The sequence below is a fragment of the Papaver somniferum genome, unplaced genomic scaffold (genome assembly GCF_003573695.1).
Source record: "Papaver somniferum cultivar HN1 unplaced genomic scaffold, ASM357369v1 unplaced-scaffold_117, whole genome shotgun sequence".
NCBI lineage: Eukaryota > Viridiplantae > Streptophyta > Magnoliopsida > Ranunculales > Papaveraceae > Papaver > Papaver somniferum.
The window spans coordinates 6,455,029-6,478,523 of NW_020620714.1; the positions used below are offsets into that span (position 1 = coordinate 6,455,029).

A 23,495-nucleotide genomic window follows, 5' to 3' on the forward strand; every position below is an offset into this window, starting at 1 on the left:
AGCCTTGCTCATACATCACATGTGCAAAGCTTTATTCCAATTAAATAAGATCTGAGTTACAGGATAACCTTCAAAAGTTGAAGTTTCAGACAACCACAAAACAATAGTTTGCCTAATTACAAGACAAAGTTCTTCTACGTCCTTAGCTCTACCTCCAAAAATTCTTGAATTCCTCTCATTCTAAATATGCCAACACTACATAATGCACCTTCCACCAAACTTCCTTACATCTACCTGTCATATTGTTGATTTTCCAAGACTTAAAACTGCTTCCAAACTGAACTTGGAGCAACCCAATTCACTTTAAAAGCCTCCATAAATTTGGATCAAACCTTAAAAGCAAAGTCACAATGAAGCAGCATGTGAGCCTCCATGAATTTGGACCAAACCTTAAAAGCAAAGTCACAATGAAGCAGCATGTGATCAGCTGTCTCCCTTTAACGTGTAAGTTTACTTGACACGAAGGGATTTGGTCCTACTAATCATGATTAACTTGAGTTACTGATTTTATGTTGATTATTATATCCGTATACAAGGTAAGTAGACGTTACTTTTAAGGTTATGCCTGTGTATTTCTCAAGAACTCCAAATACAGTCTTCTATATTGGTCATCCTAATTCCTGAACTATTGGTCTTCTTTAATCTATATATCGTCCAGGTCTCTTCTCTCATTAGAGCTGGCAATCCGAGCCAAAACCCGCGGGTTGGCCCGTCCTGTCCCGTGAAAACTCGTGCCCATCCCGGATCGTAACTACACAAGACGGGCGCGGGTTGTATAATCAGTGGCTTGTGAAGAAACGGGTTAACCCGTCCCGTCCCGTGCAACCCGCGGGTAACCCGGCTCGGTCCGCACCCACTGCCACTTAGGCTGCTGCGTGTCACACAATGACACAGTTATCTGTTACGTGTCATGTAACATGTTCGTTCCTCTTCATATAAAAGGAAAAAACCCTAGCTCGCCTTCCTCTTCTTTCTTCCTCTTTTTTTCTTCTTCCCTGACTCTGCTGCAGCGCTGCTGAGTCTCCTACTCTCCTGAGTAAACTTCACAGATTCACAGAAGTGACAGAAAAATTATTAGATTCATCTAAAGATCAAAGACAGGTAATCAGATTTTCTTATTTGTTTTCTTCTTTATATAAATTTTTTGATTAGCCTGCTTGAATAACAAATTGTTTGAAGACTTGAAGTCTTGAAGAGAAATACAAGAGCGGATTGATTTTCTGGGCTCGTGAAGATCGGAGGAATACAACAACGAATTGATTTTCTGGGTTCGTGAAGAGTAAATTGATTTTCTGTTCGATTAATAATATGTAAGATGTTTTTTTTTCATTCGATTTGAGTTCAGTCTTCAGTTTGACTTGTTCTTAGTAGATCTGTTATTCTGTTTGATTTTGAATTTGATTTGATTAAGATTTTTTTGAATTTCACATGTTTTAGTTTATTGTATGATTGTAATTGGTGATGAATCTGATGATTATATTACAAGATCTGTTTGATTTGGTCATGTACTCATGTTGTTCAGTTCCATACTTCCATGATTTATTTGTTGTATTCGTATTCAACAGTTTTGCTTGTGAAATTGAAATGATAGTAATGGTACTATGGGTAATGGGTTGGAATTGAATGAGCAGTTTAGAGTTTGCTTGTGAATTTGAGATATTAATTGTATGAGCTTCAAATTGAATGAGTTTAGTTTGAATTTTGGTTGAGATTTAACATGCTTGATGTGATTGAAATCATATACAAAAGGTCTTTCTTTGTTTATCTTGTTTATCTTTTTCGAAGTATCATTCATATTACCAGCATTTTTCTACATTTAAACCAGTGCTGTTTTGCTGTACTTGCATCCTTTTTGTTTTGTAGATTGGAGTTCTAGTGAAATCTTTAAATTTTGGTTTGAGCAGTTTGGATAAGTGGTTGTCCCCTAAATCTGTAAGTACATTTTGTAAACTTAAATCAAATAAAATTTGACTTCTTTATCTTTTATGGTAATTTTCATTCTTTCTGTACACAATCACCATCTGATCGTGTGTTTGGGTTGCAGGGAAGAATACCATTGCTCTTTTTTCCAGCCTCGGGAGAAGTAGCACCAATCTACAAGTACACTACACTAGTACTGGTTTGTTTGTACCTCCTGTTTATTCATCTTCTTATTAATTTCATGTACTCTTTAAGAAGATAGAGAGATCCACATATTTCTGTTTGGTTTTGTGTTTTTTTTGGCAATTAATATCATGTTCGGATCTAGGAAAATGGATATGATATTTGTTTCGGTACATTTTATCATGTTTGGATGTTGATGGTAAAGCTCATAGTTGTAGCACATCGAGTTTAGGTGCTGTAACTGCTGTTTATATTCGGCCGTCTCGGATAAACTCTCTTGTTAATTTCTTAGTTATTTTTTTGGTATCAAGGGAGAATGTAATTGTGTAGCATACGGTTGGAATGTGAACATGGTGACTGGTGATGCTTATGATATGTGCTTGCTTCCATGTAAATCATGAAAACTCTTGGAAACATGTGCATGAACATCATTATTGCAGATCTCAGAGTTAATGCATTTTTGTTGAACTATGTTTCTTATAACATTATTATTAAACAACAATATTGCAAGTTTGGTTGGTCAGGTCAATGTATCATGATGGTTGTATCTTTTCCCCCGTATAATGAAGATCAATTGGTTGTTTCCAAAACTGAGTTTAGGTGATGTTTATCTTCCTGATCATGTGAACTTAGAACCAAGGCTGTTAGTTATGGGATCTTAGTTGGCCGATTGCTATAATAGTTTTGTTGGATGTACATGTATATGTATTATTCAATTTCTGTTTATATAATTTTCACGTTTCCGAATGACTCTTTGACTTGTTCTTTGTGGCTCCATCCATTTCAGGATGTCAAGTGTACAAGAACAAGAGTTACCAGAACCAGACCATTACAACGATGTTATGAGTGGTGACGGTCAAGATGATGATGATGATGCTGAGATGCTAGATTCTGTGAATGAGGATCCAACTGTTGGTTGTGCACCTACACCAGTTGCACGTGGAAAGAAAAATAGACTTAGATCCGAAGTTTGGGATTTTTTAAACTTGTTAAGTATAAAGATGGTACAACGAAGGGGGTGTGCAAGGCTTGTAATGTAGGATAAATATGAAAGCCAAAGAGGTGGAACCTCAGCCATGAAAAGGCATAAGTGCCTTAAACGTCAGTCTATGGATGTAGGGCAGATGATGTTAGCAGCTTCACAGAATAGCCAGTTGTCTACCCGTCTACGCAAGATTGATCAAATGAAATTACGGGATTTGTTTTCAGCTTTACTCATTGCAAGAAATGTTCCATTTGCTTTGGTGGAGTGGAAAGAATTTAGGGATATATGTGCTTATTTGAATGATGACTTTAAACCAATATCAAGGAATACTGGGAAAGCCGACGTGGTAAAGAAACATAAAGCACAAAAAGAAGTTATTCGCAACAGATTGAAACTTGCTCCAGGTATGATTCAAAATTGCCTTTTCCTAAAGAATTTATGGATATATGTGTTTCATTAATATGATGTGCTAATGTGTATGGCTTATCCTTACAGGTAGGATATGTCTAACATCAGACATGTGGACTTCTGTAACAACTACTGGATATATAAGCTTAACTGCGCACTATGTTGATCAAGATTGGATATTGCAAAAGAAGCTTCTGAATTTCTGTCCCCTTCCACCACCTCATACAGGTAAATCCCTTAATTTTATTTCTTTATTATCTTAAATATAATTTCATGTTAACTTTTCCCCTTTCTACTTCCTCAAACAGGTGAACACCTTTCTTCCAAGTTATTTGCAATGATAGAAGATTGGGGAATTGAAGACAAGGTATCCAACATCACCTTGGATAATGCTGCAAATAACGGAGCTTGTGCTGGAATTATGAAGAGTAGACTTGTTGCAAAGAAGATCTTGTTGAATGATGGAAAATACTTTCATGTGCGTTGTTGTGCTCATCTTGGCTCTTATTGTAAAAGAAGGACTTACGAAGATTGATCCAGCTGTGCTTAAGATTCGAGCGACAGTAAAGTCCCTTAAAAAGTCCCAAGTAAGAAAACAAAGTTCTTGGACATTGTTGGTACTTTAGGAATGTCTGGACTGAAAAGAGGTATTCGGCAAGACGTAAAGACAAGGTGGGATTCCACTTTTATTCTGTTATAAATTGTAAAGTTAGAGAATTGTATTAATGTTTTTTTAGATACTCACTGAATGTTTGTTTTATGCAGGTGGAATTCAACTTATCTTATGTTAGATAGTTGTATCTTGTATAAGCCAGTTTTCTCTCATTTGAAGTTGGTGGATTCAGACTATGAAGACTGTCCAACTAATGAAGAATGGGAACAAATTGAAGTAGTCACAAAGTTTCTCAAGGTGTTTCATGAACTCACAAAGATATTTTCTGGTAGTAAGTATCCTACTTCCAATCTGTATTTTGAAAGAATTTGTCAAGTTCAGGTGTTACTAAAGAAGAGAGAGTAGAAGTAATTGAATTCATTAGGAACATGGTAAAAGAGATGCAAAAAAATTTGATAGTTATTGGAAGGAGTTGAGTCCTATATTGGCTATGGCAGTTGTGTTAGATCCTAGATCGAAAATGAATTTTGTGAAATTTACTTACTCCAAGTTGTATGCTGATGAGAGAGAATTAGAACGTCAAGTTAATAAAGTCCATAATAATATAAAAGCACTTTTTAATGAGTATTACACCCTGTCATGTTCAAGAGCTTCCAACAGTTGTGCAGCTCAAAATTTGGGTGTTCAAAATGGTGGGAATTTTGTTGTCCAAGAAGGGAGTGACTTTTTTCAGGTAATTTTAAAGCTTACTTAACTCTAATTCATGTTAGTGAACTGTAATTATTTCTCTTCCTAAATTGTTTTCTCTATAGATTTTGGGCTAATTTTATTTTAGTGTTAATTCATTGGTTAAATTTCTATTGTGAAAATGTCGGTGTGTTCTTTACATGGGGGTTACTATTGTTTTCACCTGTTAATGCTTTGAAGTTTAGATGTGCATTTGATTGGGATTTACTGGATTGTGTTGCATGTTATTGTGAAACTAGGGTAATGTGAGTTTTGGATTCACCGTTTTTGGGGATTCTTATGTTCTCTTGGTTAAACTTGATTACATACTTTGTTAGATGATTTTCCTTTAGATTATATACTAAGAATCGACAAGCTATTAGCTGAACGTTTAGGTTCTCGTGTCAGGAACTCCACCCATTGGAAGTGTTCCACACTTTATAGAATGTCTCAATATAGAGATATTGCCTCCTGCTCTAAACTAAGATGTATCATGTTTGTGGTCATGAGTAGGTTTTACTAATCAGTGAAATCCCTTAGGATGTAAGTTTAATGCCACATTATGACGATGAAGCTGTTTTGCTGTGCAGTCACATGAGTGCTTTACATTGTTGGATTTAGCTTGTTTTCAACTGTGGATGTAATATGTGATGGCGTTAGCTTGTTTTCAACTGTGGATATAATATGTGATGGTGTTAGCTTGTTTCTAAGACTTTTAAGACTCGTATATTCATAGTTCACCCACTTCTAGGTTGTTTCATGCAGGAATATGTTGCAACACAGGAACGTGGTGGTAATGTTAACTGACTTGTCAGAGTTAGATGATCTTGCGACGTACAGAGGTGTCTAAATTCACTCGACATCCTCAACTTGGAAGAACCATGAACAACAATATCCAGTACTTTCAAGAATGGCAGGGGATATTTTGTCAATTCCTATTTCAACCGTCGCATCGGAGTCTGCATTTAGCATTGGAGGAAGGGTGATTGATCGATTTCGCAGTTCCTTATTACCTGAAAATGCTGAGGCGTTAATAACAACTCGTGATTGGGAATATGGAATTGGTAAGAAAATCAGTAATATTGTATTTATTGAATGTCTAATTCTTATCTATAACATTGGTTGTTTTTATCCATGTAGGAAAAGAAGATATGGATGAGGACAATGTGATTGTTGAAGAAGATGTATTAGGATTTGAACCTGACGCAGTGGAGGATGGGGAAGTGGAGGATGTGTAGGAAGTAAGTTCTTATGCGTCTAGTTAGTATGCGTACTTCTTCAATATAAAGCGGGGTAATTATGCAAATTCCATGTTTTTGACTTGAATCTTTTTTTTGCTTGGTTTATTTTTTCTTGAAATTACAGATTCATATTGAATAGTTGGAGCAACTCAAAGAGAATGTTTTTTGGACAGACAGTTATTTATCACTTACCAATGTCTCCAGTTTGCATAGAAAAGAGATTGGAGATGTTTTTTTTGACAGTTCACACTTTTTTGATTAACCACACAATATATATTTTGTGCAGGAAGTGGTTATTAATATGGTACAGTCTCGGAGGTTTATTTTCATTGTTGGAAACTATGTTTATTTTCATTGTTGGAAACTTGGAAATATCATCATGATTCATGAACTGTAAGTCTGTAAGTTGTAACTAAAGTACTTAAGTACTAAACTACTAATGACTAGTATAGTAGTATCTGTGTTTCTTTAAAGGCAAAATTAGTTTAGTTTTGTAATTTTGAGTTTTTGAATTGATATAAAAATGAATTGGATGAATGTTAGGTACTTAGGTTGTAGGAAAGGAACTTTAGATGGGCTGAATATGGCCGGAAATAGCCCAAAAATCGGTTTCTGGCGAGTTAACTCAACAAAAACCAGTTCACCCGTGAGCACCCGTGAACCCGCGAGCTTTACCCGGGACGGGCGCGGGTAGGATAAATGACCACCCGTGAAGAATTTCAACCCGCGAGCTCAGGCTGGTATTAACCCGTAACCCGCGGGTTGATCACAAGCCAGACCCATCCCGCCCGTTTGCCAGCTCTATCTCTCATCACTGCATCTGTTGAAAAACAACCACGAAGATATGGGTCCCACCACTATAAATGACCGATTATAGTTTCAAAATGAACAATAAAGGGTAATAAAGGAAATTCGAAGCTATTTATTAAATTCAGTTCAGATTAAATTAAGTACGTCAATTCGGATACAAATTCATAAAATCAATACAGATTTATAATTGTTACTATTCCCCAACATATATATTGGGATATAAAGGCAGTTTTGTTAATAAATTGTAACCCATTGGAATTGGACTGATAATGAGAAATGGTGCAGGTCAATTCATTGAAGCCAAAAGAATGCAGACCTCGGAAACAGATGAGGAACAAGGAGAAGCAATTGCTGCATTAGAAGCTGTAAAGTGGGCTCTTCAGAAAGGAATCCAAGATTTGCACCTGGAAGGAGATAACTTGAATGTCATTGAGTCAATAAATGGTGCTTTAGGGAGAATAAACTGGACAACAAATAGTGTTATCCAGGACTGTCGTAGCTTGCTTAGCAGTTTTGTCAATTGGAAATGCACTCATGTTAAGCGAGATGCTAATAGTATGGCAGATAAAATTGCAAAAACTGCAAGAAATCAGTCTATGAATGTTTGGTACACTACTTCTCCAAATTACATTGTAGAAAATCTAGAAAAAAATCTTTATTCTATGATTTAATGAAATGAATTTCTTTTTTTACCAAAAAAAATATATTGGGATACAAGATAATAGAAGCCTTGTAACAGTGATAGCATATAGGTCTACCAAAATCGTCAGTAATAATCGGTAGTTAATATCTACAAACATAACAAGAAATTGCCAATGCTTTCTTGTTTCTTACACCCGCCCACCATGAATAGAAGGGCCAGCCTGGTCAATATGGCTGTTAAAGCTATAATGACATATATGGGTTCCATACTCTTCCCAACTACTTCACTGGTCCTACTGGTAGTAGCTTTTTCTATGCCATTTTTCAGATCTGAATTATTCTTCCATATCCTGGCCTTGTTTGCTCGGGAGTCCAAACTAACAAGGGCTGATTCCAGACTTTTCATTTTAGTTTTTTTTCGATTTTACCTATTCACCACGCACGTTTTTTTTATTTACCACCCATCTTGCAATTTCTGGAATAAATGTATTTTTCAATTCTACTTTTTCTTAATTATCACCTATATAAAAAAAAGAGGCGATCCAAGGTGGTGGCGGGTTGGTGGAGACAGAGGAGTAAAGAGGTGTTGGTCGGTGGCGGGAGAAGAAGAAGAATTGATTTTGATTTTTATATAGAATTGAGTGGTGTTTAGTTTTTTTGGTGGTTTCATGCACCAAATGTAAATATAAAGTTAATGAGTAGTACTTAAGAGATATCAGAAATTATATAGGTGGTAAATAGGTATTTGAGGGTGAAAATGATTTTTGCTGGTTTTGGTAAATTCTTATACGTGGATGAGAAACGATTCTAGATCCTAAATAATGTATTGCACGGGAGTACTTTTTGATTCACCCAAGAAATGGCTGTTCCAGGTTTGTTTCGGTCACAAAGTGAAGGAGAAGGGTTGACCTTAGGGAGGGAAGCGAAGAAAGTGTTGAGACCAGAATAGTTGATTCGAGAGATCAATCTGTACAACCCTGACCTAAACCAAGAAATGGTCGTTCCAGGTTTGCTTCGGTCACAAAGCGAAGGAGAAGGGTTGGCATTAGGGAGGGAAGCGAAGAAAGTGTTGAGACCAGAATACTTGGTTCTGAAGGTGTGGTTGTTTACGACTTGTATGAGAAAATAGAACTGGCTAGCAGAATGGAAAGCTACCAGGTGATTTCAGGTGATTTATGGATACTGTATTGTTCTCTGACCAAAATTTGTCGTTTGGTGGAAATATGTGAGACCTATTTATACAAGTCGTAATAAAACGTACCTGGTCTCGTAGGAAGTGGAAACAATTGAGTGGTGGAAGAGTGGAGTAATGTGTAACGCCAGGAATTTATATTTCCATAATGAAAGATCCGTTTACACCATTACTTCTTGCCATTACTAACCGCCCGGTTTTATGACACTTTCTTGTAACGGGAGTATTGCACGCAGCACGCTGTAAACCGCCAGACCAATACCTTGATGAGTATCCCCCAGTTTGTGACATGTTTGATGTCTCGAGTGTTTTCGTGGAAAACATGTAGCGCTTTGCTATGTGTGGCAAGTTAAAATCAAGAGGCTTGCCGCAGGTAAGTATCATGTGGTGCTAGTAGGCTCGCCTTGGATGGTCGCCTGGAACTTGCCACAAGCCTCCCGGATCGGTGGAGAACTTTGATGGTTGAGATTGCATCTCATGAGGAAGGGTAACCGTTGATTATGGATACCTTTTGTTGGCGCCTGATAATTGCGCAGTGGCGTTTTTGTGCATGCCAGCGGCGTTGCATCATGGCTGGTATAGTTCGTGCATGCCAGTGGCACGGTGGAATGGCTGGATAGTTTGTGCATGTCAGCGGCATGATGGTGTAAGTGGCGCCTGGCGTAGCCTTGGCCATTGGATTTAGGCAGCTGGTCGCCTAAAAGTTGCCACAAGTTTGTCAATTTGGTGGCAAACTTGGATGGCTAAGATTGCATCTCATAGGGAAGGGTAGCCGTTGATTACGGCTACCTTCCGTTGGCGCCTGATAATGACAAAGTGGCCCCTTTGACGCATGCCAGTGGCGTTGCGGCATGGTTGGCATAGTTCGTGCATGCCAGCGGCACGATGGTGCGTGAGGCGCCTGGCATAGCCATGGCCACTGGATTTTTGGCACGTTGGTGTTGGACTCAAACGTCGTGTGGAAACATCAGTTTTAATGGCCCCATTGACCCCCACGTTCTGTGGAACATTGTTTCGCTCAGATGGCGCGACAACTTTTCCTAAATCAGGGTTTGGAATGTCGAAACCCTAATTAGCAACTATGGTATGTAACATGCGGTAGGTGACATGTTTGGCATGTGCGTCTGGCATGTTTGTTTTTTGGCATGTTTGGTATGCCATTAGCATGGTTTTGGGAAATCAACTTAGTATGGTAACCTCTTGACATAATTTCCACCCTTTTTAGAGATGTGGCAGGTTTAGAGCAACCCGATTGGTCAATGAAAGTAGAGAGCCGTCCAATCATGGGCGTGGCTACCCTTTTGGTGCGCGTGTCAGGTTTAATGCGACCTGATTGGTCGATGGGAATAACGCCGGCAAGTATGGGCCCAGCCACAAATAATGGAAGTGTGGTAGGTTTAAGGCGACCTGATTGGTCGACAGAGGAGTATGGCCGGTTAGGTAACATGGGGCGTGGCCAAGTGGCGCCGTCTTGCATGTGGCATGGCCACGCTTTGTTGTTGCTCCTTCTCCGCGGCTCCGTTATTCTTTGTTTTTTGATTCTGGGCAGGACTCTTCACCTATTAATCCACGGTGGATAAATTGCTTAATTGTTTAAGGGTAATTTCGACAAATGGGGCCTAATATACACTGCGCTGGGTGCAAAAACCTTAATTTTACTAATTAGTGAGGTTAATGAGTTGTTTGTGAGTTACGACAATAATTGATTGGATTTTTCGTGCTGCGACAAAAATTCCTTATTTACAGAGTGCAGTGTGCTTTCTGTTTGAGCATTTTGCGCAATGGTCTTAACTTTGATACTTGGAGAATCGTGCTACTCTTCTACGAGTGAACACAAATCCTTCATACCATACCGATATTAAGGGTTTTGTCGGGAAACATAACACATGATAAAATACTCAGTGAATCTTATATAGGCGAGGTGCCGAAATTTATAGAGTGTTTGGGATGGTTGCTACATTCGCCAGCTTTGGATTGAGGAGATATCAATCTCAAGACAATAATACGGTACCAATAATTGCTATCATCCAATGACATGTGTTTTGTTTCAGTTTTGGATTGGGTGGATGATCCGATTATTGGTGACTATCATCATATTTTTTCTGGTATCATCATGGCAATGCTACTATATAAATGTTAGTATTTTATTTATACATAGCCATCATCTTTGGTAAATACCAAAAGTACTGCATATATAAATCAAGATTTTGAAGGTTTTGATTTGTAAAATGTATTTAGCTGTTGAAGATACCACAACAGCAAAAAGCTTTATGATAGTGAAATCGAAATGCAAACAGTTGATTAACGTTGGAACCATCAAATCTGCATTCAGCTACGCCTAAAGCTCGTTTAACTTTATTCTTCCCTCCTAGTACTGTTAAGCATTTCCCAGTACTAAGAGAGACACAGAATCGAACTTCACGGTGGTTTAGATGTGATGGTGGATTAACAGATTTCCAGTCAGCTTGGGATAGGCTTGCCAGGGCCTGCAACGAGCGAATTGCTACTTTTCCTTTCTTGTCCACACTTAGATAGGTCTGACCTTCTGAACATTTATCCATGTAGTTGCTAAACCTGGAACATATCATGAAGAAGTTGAATTAATATCGCAATTCATTCCGTGAAGAGTGGAAGTTTCTCAACATAAGAATAAACGACAACACAGTATTTGCATAGCAAGTGGTGAAAACTCCAAGTGCACTACAAAAAGTTTGGAGATCAAGTCATACTTAGTTCAGACGCAAAATCATACGAATTATGCCTCGCGGAGAAATCTCTGGTTAGTAAAATTACCTGTGGTATCCGGATTCTGAACCGGAGGTTGATTTCCATCCATAATAGGAATTGGAAGTCCTAGAAACACCACCAATGACATTAGAAACTGAATAAACACCTCTATCACCAGTACCAACATGATCAGATTGTAAAGCGCTAGCAATCAGTCTATCATCGAAGATTGTCATATGTAGGTAAGATTCACTAGGAGGGCATTGCTTTGCTTCACATTTAGAACACTGACTACATAGTTTGTCACTTCTCAGCTTCATATCGCCCTGACCAACACAAACCTGAATTGCAATCGAAATCACGGCCAAGCAGAGAGAAAAACGCTTCACTCTTATTCTAACCATGGTATCTCCTCTGGTGAAAATGTCAAAATTAACGAAAGTTTACTGAGTTTATAGATTTTAGTGTCTTTGATGCTGTCGACAATTTTTTTCAGTTTTGTCCTCATTCATCACATAAAACTCAATTTTCTATTGGAAATGAATAGAAAACAAGAAAAACTAGTAGGTTTATGAAGATACCTAACGGTGTCTACCTATTTGAAATGGATGCGCTTTGGAGTTTATTGTTATGGTCCTACATTCTTTGGGTTGTTACTTGTGTCTATGAAGCCTGTTGGAATTCAACATCCATTTTGAAAAATGACTGATATAACAGTAACGGTTTCCCCGCCTGGAAAATCACTGTTACAGTTAGTACAGTTCAGAATGGCTTCAAAACAATCATGTAACAGGGGAAAACGTAATAAGATTGATTAATTAGACATCTAGTGTTCTTCTTCCAGAAAAACAGTAACAGTAAAAAATTATATTCGTCACACTGTCTTTACTGTGTGGGTCCACTATGAGAGAGACATAAGGAACTGAGAAACAACCTAAGTCGAATTCAATCAGTCTCTATCTATGTAGCATCTCATTTACTGTAGGAGGTACCAAGTAGATGCAAAGTTTCACTTACAGCAATCAAGAAAGTTTTGGATAAGAGGTTTATTCTTATGGAATATGCTGTACTATATGTTACGTAAGAAATTCCTTACAAGCAAACCTAATCCTATTTACTTTCTATAACTCAACTCTTACAAGATGAAAAATCTGTGTCAATTTTCATTTTGCATCTATGATTATGTTTTGTTGATAGTCATCTAATCATTTTTCTTCTTTCATTGAATTGTTATGGTTAGATGATCATCAACAAACACATTCATAATTATATGCATTTTCACTTCAATTTTCTTGAGAATTTTGTGCAGAATTCCATGGATATGTTGGAGAAATGAGTTATTGAAAGGTGTTCTAAGGATTTCAGGATATCCTACTTCATTAAAAATGGAGAAAGATGTGAAATAAAGAAAAGAAAAGACGAACATGCTCATAATTGAAAGGTGTTCTAAGGATTCAAACCTGTATGAAGCGCTGCACTTCTGAACTCTGCAATCATACCCAAAACAGCCATACAGGATCTCGTTCTGTCTATTGTTTCAACTCAAACTACAAAAAAGGTGACAATTCACATAATCATAGGAGACGCAAGAACAGACAGAGTAAACTGTAAGAGTAATTGAACCTTACATATAAATTATATCAGTTCTAGTTTGAACATCAAACTAGACTAATTGAATATTACAACATGCACGAATAGATGATACTTTAACAAACATAATTCACAATTGTCTATTCTAGACCTCAGTGTTTGAAATCGATGTAATTTAAACTAATGTTACAGAAACGAAGAGAAAATAAAAAGAAAAAGAAGAAATGAACCTATCCTTGAAACAAACGGTTTTTGTAACATTGAGTCCAATCTGAATCCCCTGAAGCGATTAATCCTCCTCCCTCCGTGCTCATTGACTCTGCACAAGATCTGGGTTTCTGAGGAGAGTTGAGCTTGATTTTCCCGATAATTTCAGGTTCTTCAGAGAGAAATTCAGGTGATTTAGTAATGTTAACTAACTCGCCATCAAGAGATTCAAGACTCATATCAACTTCACAATCCAAATCTGCAGAACTGAACTGTTTATTCCCAGAAAGACTAACTTCCTCCGCTTCATCTGATAACCATCTATAAGAATCCAACTCATCCATATCGAATATCCGACTAACTAGTCCTTCTCTCCATGATACTCTCAATTGGGAGTCAACTGAATCTCTGAAACTGGAACTTGAGACACCTAATATTGGATCCATCATAGTATCATGAAGCTTAAAATTCAACCCAGGGAGTGGTAAAACATCGGCTGGATCCCAACTCGTTCTCCTACCACTAGGAGACAAACTTTTCGTTCGGAAAACATCTGCCAATGGATCAAATTCAAACCGAGACTCACGGTGATCCACAACATTCTGCATCCAGGAAAATCTCCGTCTCTCCGAGCTTGAATCAGATTCCGGAGTGCAAATTGCATTGTGACTATCCAAAGAGTCTACAGACAATGGTGAACTCTCTTCTACTCTTTTACTAGGTGTAATAGTAGTAGTATCAGCAAACGAAGACGGTGAGAAACAAGAAACCAAATGATGCTCAACATCAGGTCGAACTTGAAAAATCGACGGAGAAACATCACTAGAACCTTCAAACTTAGACAATTCAATTGGTGAAATCGACGAATCCATCTTAACAAGAGAACTAGTTTTACTACTACCATTACTTTTCAAACAAACATCTGAAGACGGCGAAGAAAGTGATTGAAATGGCGTTGGACCCATTCTCCTTCTAAATTCAGCTGAGGCATTCGGCGAACAATTGTCCATTTTATCTTCTTCCTCTTTGCAAGGCGACAACAACCACCGCATCGACACTCCACTAGGCGTCGGAACCAATGACACTCTACGACCCTTCCCCGAACTTGACACATTGTCATCACTAGACAACTGAAAACTCTCAAACCCCAGTTCTTCACCTACTGTAAGAATCCCTCTAGGCCTACATTTCCTTTTATCAGGTACACCTGATAAAACATGACCAGCAGCATAACAAGACCCTGTAGTGGAACCACCAACCATGGAAGAAGCTCCATGCTGAAGCTCCGGCGAAACCGAAGCTTGAATTGGTGGTGTTATAGTTACTGGAGTTCTTTCTAATGTTTTCTCTACTGAATTTTTTTCAATTTCCATATCTAACACAGACTGAAATTTATTCAAAGGAGTAACATTTATGGTTTCATCTAACCCTAATTTACTGAAATTAAATAAATTTTGGTCAAAAATCTCACCTTTATCAACCCCCATTGCCTCAGAATCCAATTTCTTCTTCTTCTTCTTCAAACCCGATTGTGATTTTAAGCTCGAAGTTTTGCACCCAAATTTCTGATTAAAATTCCCCCTAACCCCTTTATTAATCACCGATTTCTCTTGAATTTTCTTTAATCTGGGGTTCGAAATTGGTACTGATTTAGGGTTTTTTAGTTGGGGTTTTGAAGGATTTGATAAGAAAAAACCTAAACAACCTCTTGATGAAGCTTCAATTGAAACAGAACTAGCAGTAGAAGAAGACGATGAGGAATTAATGTCTGTTAATGGGTTTCTGAGATTGGGTTTCTTTTTCTTCTTTGATGAAGATGAAGATTCAATCTTCATGGGTGGATTTTTTAGCCCAAAAATACTGTTTTTTTCTCCCCCTCTCTTCATTTCTGTGAAATTGATGAAGTGAAAGTAGTGAGTGTTAGATCTTCTTCTTCTTCTTGAACTTCATTAACTGTGTGTGTCTGAAAGTAGCAGTCAGATCTAGGAGGAAGATGAAAGGAGATGATTTTTGAATTATGGAAAAGAGGGACTTTCTTGGGGTTTGGTCTTATTTACAGAGCATGCCACTGTGGCATTTTTGGACATTTCAACCTCTTAACCTGCAAACACAACCTACAATGATAGTATTGTTGACTTCCGTATATGAGGTCGAGTCTTTTGCGACAGTGCTACTCATCCCCCACTATCATACACCATTATCATCCCCCATTAGGTGGCATGATTTTAAGCCTTTGGATTTTTCCTAAATGCTTCAAGAGAGATAACAGGGGGGTCCATTTAAAGGAATTGAGCCAATGCCTAGGTGACACGTATTGGGGTGGATAAATATGGGAGATGGGAAGCATTTTCGAGTCTGGTGAAATTACTTGGGGCCAATTACTAGTCTTCCTAGTTTGAGGCCAATTATTTTAAGCCTACCATTACAAGATAAAAAATAAGATATTTTGAAGTAAAATGAAAACTTTTTAGCCACTACTCCCTCCCTCCTATTATTAAATGATCTAGTTGAAGTTTACACAATTTTTAAGATAAACAATGGAAAAGAGATGTTTTAGTATTTTTTATAATTATACCCTTATGAATAATAATTAATGAAATTTTGAAATGATTTATCTCTCAAAGTACACCTCCGATGTTCATTAACTCTATACCATTGAAAAGCATTTTAAAACACCTACGTAACGAATATAAACATCCCTATCAAATTATGCATATTTCTTATATTTCTTATAATCAATTAAAAGGATAATTTTAGAAATAACTCCTTATTTAGTGATATAGGTCACTTAATAGTGAAACAAAATCCAAAAGTAAATGGATCACTTAATAGTGCGACGGAGGTAGTATTTTACTTCATGCCTAATTTATTTTTGATTAATTAATGTTAAGTCGGGTGATTAATTGATGTTTAATCTTGAAATTAATTAATCTTAATTCATCATCATAACATGAAAAAACATTGATTTTTTAAGGAAAAACATCATCCCAGAATCGTTGGATGTTCATGCTCTCACAGACCAACTCTAGGTTGATATCTTAATTCACGGAGAAAACCTAAAATCTGTAGTGATCTACACTACAAAAGAAAAATCAAAATCAGAACCACAGGATCTACTCTGTAGAACTGAGAGATAAACCTCAATTGAGGGGAAAAAATAAACAAATTATGTTCGATTATGAAACGGGATTACAGACTCTCTACTAAATATGGCACAACATGAAGGCATGTGCGACACACATGGATCACAACTACTAACTAATACTAAAGGCACCCTTTAACACGATGGTACCCACCAACAGGGACATGCCAGAATCGGTCAACATATAAGTACATAGACCGGTTGTAGCTTCAAAAACAAAAACATAAAAATAAATTTTTCTTTTACCCAAATCTGTCGATATGAACCTTCACATCGACAGATTATTTGCTGGTGTTGAAAAACAACAAACATAATTTAAATTCATACTCGAGTTAAGAATGAGTATGATTTCACACTCAGTTGTAGATCGAGAATGAAGTTATACTCATTTTCAATTCGAGTATAAATTGATACGCATTTTCAAATTAGATATAAAATCATATGCATTTCAAATTCGAGTATAAAATTATTTTCATTTCCAGTATAAAATTTATACTCGAACTGAAATCAAGTGTACATAACTCGGCTTTAGAATGAGTATGATTTCAAACTCATTCTATGATCGAGTATACTAACCGAAAAAAAATGGTTACTAAGAGCAACTTTAGTGTTGCTGCTATAAGCCATATATGGCAACAAAAGCAGGCACACTCCTAGCTTCTATAAGTCTCATATTTCCATATTCTCAAACGCGGTGTCTATATATGAAAACTTTTTTTTGGAAAATCTCATATACAGCTTCCCACAGTTATAAAATGCGTGGTCCATAGACGTTAATATAATTTGCGTGGGACTTCAAAAAGGTATTGAAGTTTACGTTCATTAGTAAAACGTTCTCTAAGATAGTAAAACGTTCTCTAAGATAGCGCGTGGATCAAATGTTATTTAAGAAATCGTTTTCATAAACGTATATTATAATAGCGTTTAGGCTTGGACGCATTTAATAATTGCGTCAATCTTGGACGTAATTTAAAATCACATTCGAACAAACGTTTCAATTAAAAGCGTTTATACTAGACTCATTTTATAACTCCTTCTCAACTACTAGACTCATTTTATAACTCCTTCTCCACTGAATGTTGCTATTAATAATGTTTGCTGAAACTTATTTGATAACCATCTAATAAAAACGTAGTTATAAACCACGCTTATAACTGAACGCGTTTATAAAAACCATCTAGACTAAGACGCAGTTTAAGATGTAGTTTGGTTAAAAGTAATTATAGAAAACGTTTAATGGACAAACGGTTTTTTAAACCCCGTGGTATAGAAGAAGAAATTATAAATTGCATTGTAACCACACGCTATTGTAAAATGCTTTTGAGTTGGACGGATTCATTGATTTCGTTTCTCTTGAAACGGTGGTATTAAGTACGTTGATCGGTCTCCCACTACGTCACACACCAAATTTCTAAGACAAAAAATCCATATATGGCTTGAGAATTTGAGAATATAGTAACTCAACGCTGCAGTTGCTCTAAGAATCGTTTTTTATTGCTTACCACATAAACCGATTTTTAGAAACGGAAGTCAAGATACACACATATAGACCGATTCTCGACACCGCACTGAAAGAATCGGTCCATACAAGTGCTCATAAAAATGGATTCCAAGTTAAAAATCACACAAAAAAAATTGCGCCTTTTCCCCCTTCAAATGCTATATAATCGATTTATGTGACATTCACATGTAATCTGATTCTAACAAAAAATAACATGTAGAAAACTGGGAATCTCTTCCATACCAGAATCGATTTATGTGAGCATTAACTTTAACCGATTCTGGTTAAATTTTCTTCGACCAGATAACACATTCAGGACAATCGGTTGACGTGTTCATGAATATCGACCGATTATTATAGGAATCGGTTAATATGGAATGAACGTTGACCGATTATAGTTCAATACAGAAACCCAAGATTGTTTGTAATTTTCAATTTTGAATGGATAAACCAATCACAAGTATAATTAAGAGTAATGAGATTCAATCAACGATGTTTATTTTGAAATTTAAATGGTGAAATTTCCTTTAAATTGATCGATGTAGTTATGATCGATTGATGAAGTTAGGTTTTATTTTTAGTTTTAGTTTGTGAGGGAAATTATTTGAAAAGGTTTTAGTTTTAAAAGGATTTGAATAGGTTTCAAATTTAGAAGGAGGTTTTGGATTGAATTTTAATAGTAAATGTAATTTAGTACTTTCACTTAATTTGGACACCCCTTATCTTCTTAGTCTAGGTGGTTGAAGAAATCTATAAGCCTCAAATAAACCCCATAGGACCAAAACTAACTAGGTAGAATTACTATATGATAATATCAGGTCACTTTGGCAACGGTTAATTTATCATTGATTAATTAGTATTAACTTGGTTTATTAATAGATGTTTGATCTTGTTAACCGAAGAACAACTAGTGTTAACCAATTACAAAACATGTAAATATATTTTTTTTAAAGAATATCTACCAAGAATTTCCCTCGGAAAATGATTTTGGGTTTATGTTCTTCATTCACGAAGAACATGAGGTATCGGCATATATAGGTGTGCATATCAACCAATTTTAAAAATCGCACTTCAGAATCGGTAAATATTGATATCTGTATCGACCAATGGTAACTTAAAAAACAAACTAAAAAAAGTAAAATTTTATTTTTTCCTAGATCGGCCAATATGAACCTTCACATGGACTGCTGATGTTGAAAACGTCAACACAATTTAAATCCATACTCGAGTTAAGAATTAATATAATTTCTGAAAATAGATATGACGTCATACTCCGTTTCAGTTCGAGTATAAAATCATACTCATTTTTTCAATTCGGATATAAAATCATATTTGTTTCCAATTTGAGCGTATAATTCGAGTAAACAATATTCATACTCATACATGTTTTCAATTTGGGTGTAACATTGTTTTCAGTTACACTGATTTTCGGTTTGAGTATGAAATCATACCCATATTCTATGATCGAGTATCTCATAAGGACGTCAGCAATGGGTAGATGTTTATAATCATACCCATCGATTGTAGCTTAAAAAATTGACAGAAACAATGGATATTTCCTCTTCCAAAAAAGTACGCCTGATCTTCTTCAGGATCAATGTCAACTATTGCAGGGTTATGTTGTCATGCGTTCGTTGCCTGAACTTTTTCAAATTCCTCTTGCCAGTTGCCAAAGGTGCAGTTTTTCCACATTCTCCTTATCATGTCCATTCCTAGAATTATATTGATATGCATATCAAGGAAATGTTTTTCAACTGGCTTGCGATCTTTGCTGATCTGCAACCACTTTTTTTAGCTCTATTATTTTAACAATATCATTTTTTCCTTATTTATCGAAAAACTAGTTAATGTTAGATTCTGAAGTTGATGATTTTAAAGCTTCTTGAGTTGCCTTTCGATTCTCTTTTGCTCTTCTTACCTTATATTTTTTTTTTGATAAATCAGAAACTTCAAAAGAACAGCTCAATATAAAATTCTAGGCTAAAGATAAAAATACCCCAACCGAGATAAAATTAAGAGTGGTGCCAGAAATACCGCCCATCCAAATAATTTTAAAATCATTTACTCACAGAAAAGTGGCCCATCCTTTAGGGATTTGCATGGGTGGATTTTGGGTCCCGTATGTGAGAAAACGGTTTAATTTTTGTTTGAATGGGCAGTGTGCCTAGAATTTTTTTTTTTCCTATGGGAAGAAAAACATAAGTTAATTTCTTTTTTTCAATATAATAAACTCTATGGGAAGAGAAATTGATTTCACAAAAACAGTGTTCAAACTTAATAACCAATTGGGCATTTATTTTGTCCTATGTTGCACTAATGCACCAAGGAAGTGTATCTCTTCCAAGGTCACTTATAACAACCTTTGGATCTGATTTAAGGGTAATTCTACACCTGCATAATATAACTTCCCACTCATCTTCTATTAAAATAGTAAGAGCATGTTTCATATAGTTTGTGGACAAACCAGTCCTTATATAACATGATATATAGACCGACCATGCTAATAATACCAATTCCTGCACAACCTGGATTTCCGATTAAAGAACTACCAAAACAGAAGTGCATAGCCAACACAGGGTGCAATCCGCTGACATTCTTTCACACTGCAAATTTTCACTTTTTAGGTTCAAACTCTCTTGTTACCTGGTTCATCATATCTTTATGGATTACAGTTTACATTGAGATTAGAATTACATTGATGAGATACACCAGTGAAGTTTTGAGGGCTTAAGTATATTTCTGGTGAAAAATAACGAGGTGACCCGAGTAACTGAGAAACATTTGTAAATTGTTATGGTGATTAATTGTATACACTATATCCTTTTATCAGAGCGGGGTTATATCAGTTCAGCTACCTAAGGATGTGGAAACAGATTTCGTACTTAAAACTAGTAGTTTTTGTTTTTCACCATACCTAGAGATGCACAGAAACCATTCCGGAACCGGTATACCGGACTAGAATCAAAAACCCTGGCCGGAACCGGACTGGGACGATGTAGGGCGTACAGGGTACGGGAATCAAAATTAAAACCGGAGTAGGAGGGGGTACAAGTACCGGTTCTAAGCTAATTCCCGGAGTATCGGACCAAAAACACCAGGGGAATATTAGTCGTCCACATAAGTTAATCTTAGCCATCAATCGTAGGTATTATCTATCAACTATCAGTTTCACTCTTTATTCCATTTAGTTTCACTCAGTCACTCGTTTTCTTCTTTTTTCTCAACCGAAAAAAACAATGTCACCATTCTTCTTTTTTCTCAACCAATCTATCTTTCACTTCTTCTTCGCCACCGCCACCACCTTCTTCTTCACCACCACTTCCACTTACCATCAACGAAGAGAAAACATTGCCTTGCTTCTTTTTCTTCAATCAACAACAAGTCAAGGTAAATCATTCATCTGATTTAGGGTTTGTTTAATAATTACATGTTTATTTAAATTGTTTAATTAAATGTTTGAATATGATTTGGTGTTTTATTTGAGATCGATTTGGATTGATTTATGATTTTGTTGTCATTTCTCTTTACATGATTTTGGCTTCTTATTAATGGGCTTTTAGTGACCCTTGTTTAAGAATTGTGCTTTGGTATATTTGGTTGATTGTTATAAGATTCTTGATACTCTATTCTACTTAGCAATACCTACTCCTCTTTTTTGGGGTTTTCTTCTTAATTGTAGACATAGTACAAGAAAAAGGATTGGATGAATCTATAAATGGTAAAGCTCAATAAAATTAGCGATTCTGATCATAAAATTGGTGCTAATGTAAGACCAAAAGAAACTCTATCTACTATCATGTACCATATGCTTGAAGTTCATTCCTTGTCGCAGATTTATGAAAATGTTTCCTTTTTTGTTGCAGGTATATTGGGTGCTTTTCCAGATGGTTGAAGTTCATTCTTTGTCGCAGACTTATATATGAAAATGTTGTTTTTATTGTTTTTTAATGTTGAACTTTGAACTTAAGTATTTAACTTGTTTTAAACCTTTGTTTATCTTAAGAGCATAAGTAGTTAATGTATTAAGAACAATTATTTTTTATATTTTGTTGGTTGTGTTTGTTACACAAGTTGTTAGTCTATTACTTTGTGTATCAAAGTTGCAGGTAAAAACTGTTACCAGTCTTACAGGTATAGGTACATGTCTATGTACTTACATGAGGGTGCCGGTCAGTAGTAGGCACAGGTACCGTGTTCATAAGAAACCCGGACTATACTGGTCCATGTGTATCTCTAACCATACCTCTCGAGTTTTAAGTTGTTGCAGTTTGAAAAAGTTACACATTAGTTGTTATAACACACATAACATGTTTTATATTTCAATTAAAACAAAGTCAAATTCGATTCACCATATTGAATTATGTTTCACCGCTCATTTTGCGACGATTCATTTGCATCATCATAACACCCCAATTTTTCTTGTCTTTGCCTATGGTATTAAAACGACTAGAAAACCTGGCAACATTACGATATTTTGGCCTTCCAGTTTCCTGATAAAATTGACTAATAATATTCTTTCACAGCATGTGACGTTGTTGTTGAACACCATTGATATGATCAAATGTGAAAAGAACATCTGCAAATAGCAGTATCTTGGACCATAAACTCTTGTTGATGCATTTTGCGATTTACCTGCCATTTTTCTTTTCTAATTTTGGATCACAGAGAAAGCTTTAATGAATAAATAAGCAAAAAAATTTGGAATTAAAAAAGATTTGTTATAGATTATGGGTGAAGAAGGTATGATTTTGAGGGGTAGTTCGTGAAATTTGGAAATGGAAAGATAATATATGTAAGCAATGAATTTATGGTAGTTGGAAGAGCTAGCCGTTATTGGTTGCCCAAGCCTTGGACGCTCGGCCAAAGTTAAACCCATAAGTTAAACAGAAACAAATTTGAGCATTTTCCCATCTTATTTGCCCGTTTGTCTATCCTAACGTGGAGAGGCAATGTGCAAGTTTGCCCATCTGTCTACTTACCGTCTTTGCTCAAACTAAATTATTTAGGATGATTTAAACAGATCTATAACTCGGTTAACAGCTCAATTGAGCCCTATTTTGCTTCTTTTTAAACGGGTAAAAATCATGCAAATATTCTACTCATATATAGTAGAATTTACATACATTAATACTCTATATGTTAATAACCTCTACATATTGATACAAATTCATAATCCGAATTTGTAAAATCTTATATATATCAACTTCCATATGTTAATAGCCTCCATATATTAATAATTTTGTGCGTGCCCAAAAATTTTAGTATATGAAGGCTTTAATGCAATGAGAATATTAATATATGAAGGTTCTCCTGTAATGAGATTATGGGAACTTAGTTTATGGATGATGAAGTCATGGATCATGTAATTTTGCTTCAACTTAGTCTTTGAAAGGGTTATTTTGTGGATCGACCTCTTAACCAAACATGAAAGTGAAACCTGAATAGACATTTGAGAATCAACATCCACCATAGAATTAATACGCACCGTGTAGTCTTTCGTGCGTATGCACTGGGTTACGATTCTTACGAACTTGTATGATATACATGGTTTTAATTAGGTCGGTATGTCTAGGCCTTGACCTTAAAGACTTTTCACAGTAATATGAAT

The 23,495-nt window shown here is 36.1% G+C and overlaps 1 protein-coding gene and 2 long non-coding RNA genes across 3 annotated transcripts; 2 read left to right on the plus strand and 1 right to left on the minus strand.

Moving 5' to 3' along the window:
• The first annotated feature begins 1,007 nt into the window (after positions 1-1,007).
• On the plus strand, positions 1,008-5,628 carry LOC113330258. The gene is made up of 5 exons (XR_003350133.1): positions 1,008-1,101; positions 1,188-1,268; positions 1,864-1,932; positions 2,045-2,119; positions 5,601-5,628. It is a non-coding gene; the product is annotated as an uncharacterized LOC113330258 (long non-coding RNA).
• A 448-nt stretch (positions 5,629-6,076) lies between these two features.
• On the plus strand, positions 6,077-6,573 carry LOC113330259. The gene is made up of 2 exons (XR_003350134.1): positions 6,077-6,128; positions 6,363-6,573. It is a non-coding gene; the product is annotated as an uncharacterized LOC113330259 (long non-coding RNA).
• Positions 6,574-13,267: 6,694 nt separating this feature from the next.
• Positions 13,268-14,731, minus strand: LOC113329725. Its single transcript, XM_026576565.1, has one exon. The coding sequence runs from the start codon at positions 14,729-14,731 to the stop codon at positions 13,268-13,270; it is 1,464 nt and encodes a 487-aa protein (XP_026432350.1).
• Between the last annotated feature and the right edge of the window lie 8,764 nt (positions 14,732-23,495).

What these genes read in the sequence shown, in the direction of transcription:
- LOC113329725 (XM_026576565.1), bottom strand. Translation starts at nt 14,731, where the DNA reads ATGGGGGTTGATAAAGGTGAGATTTTTGACCAAAATTTATTTAATTTC.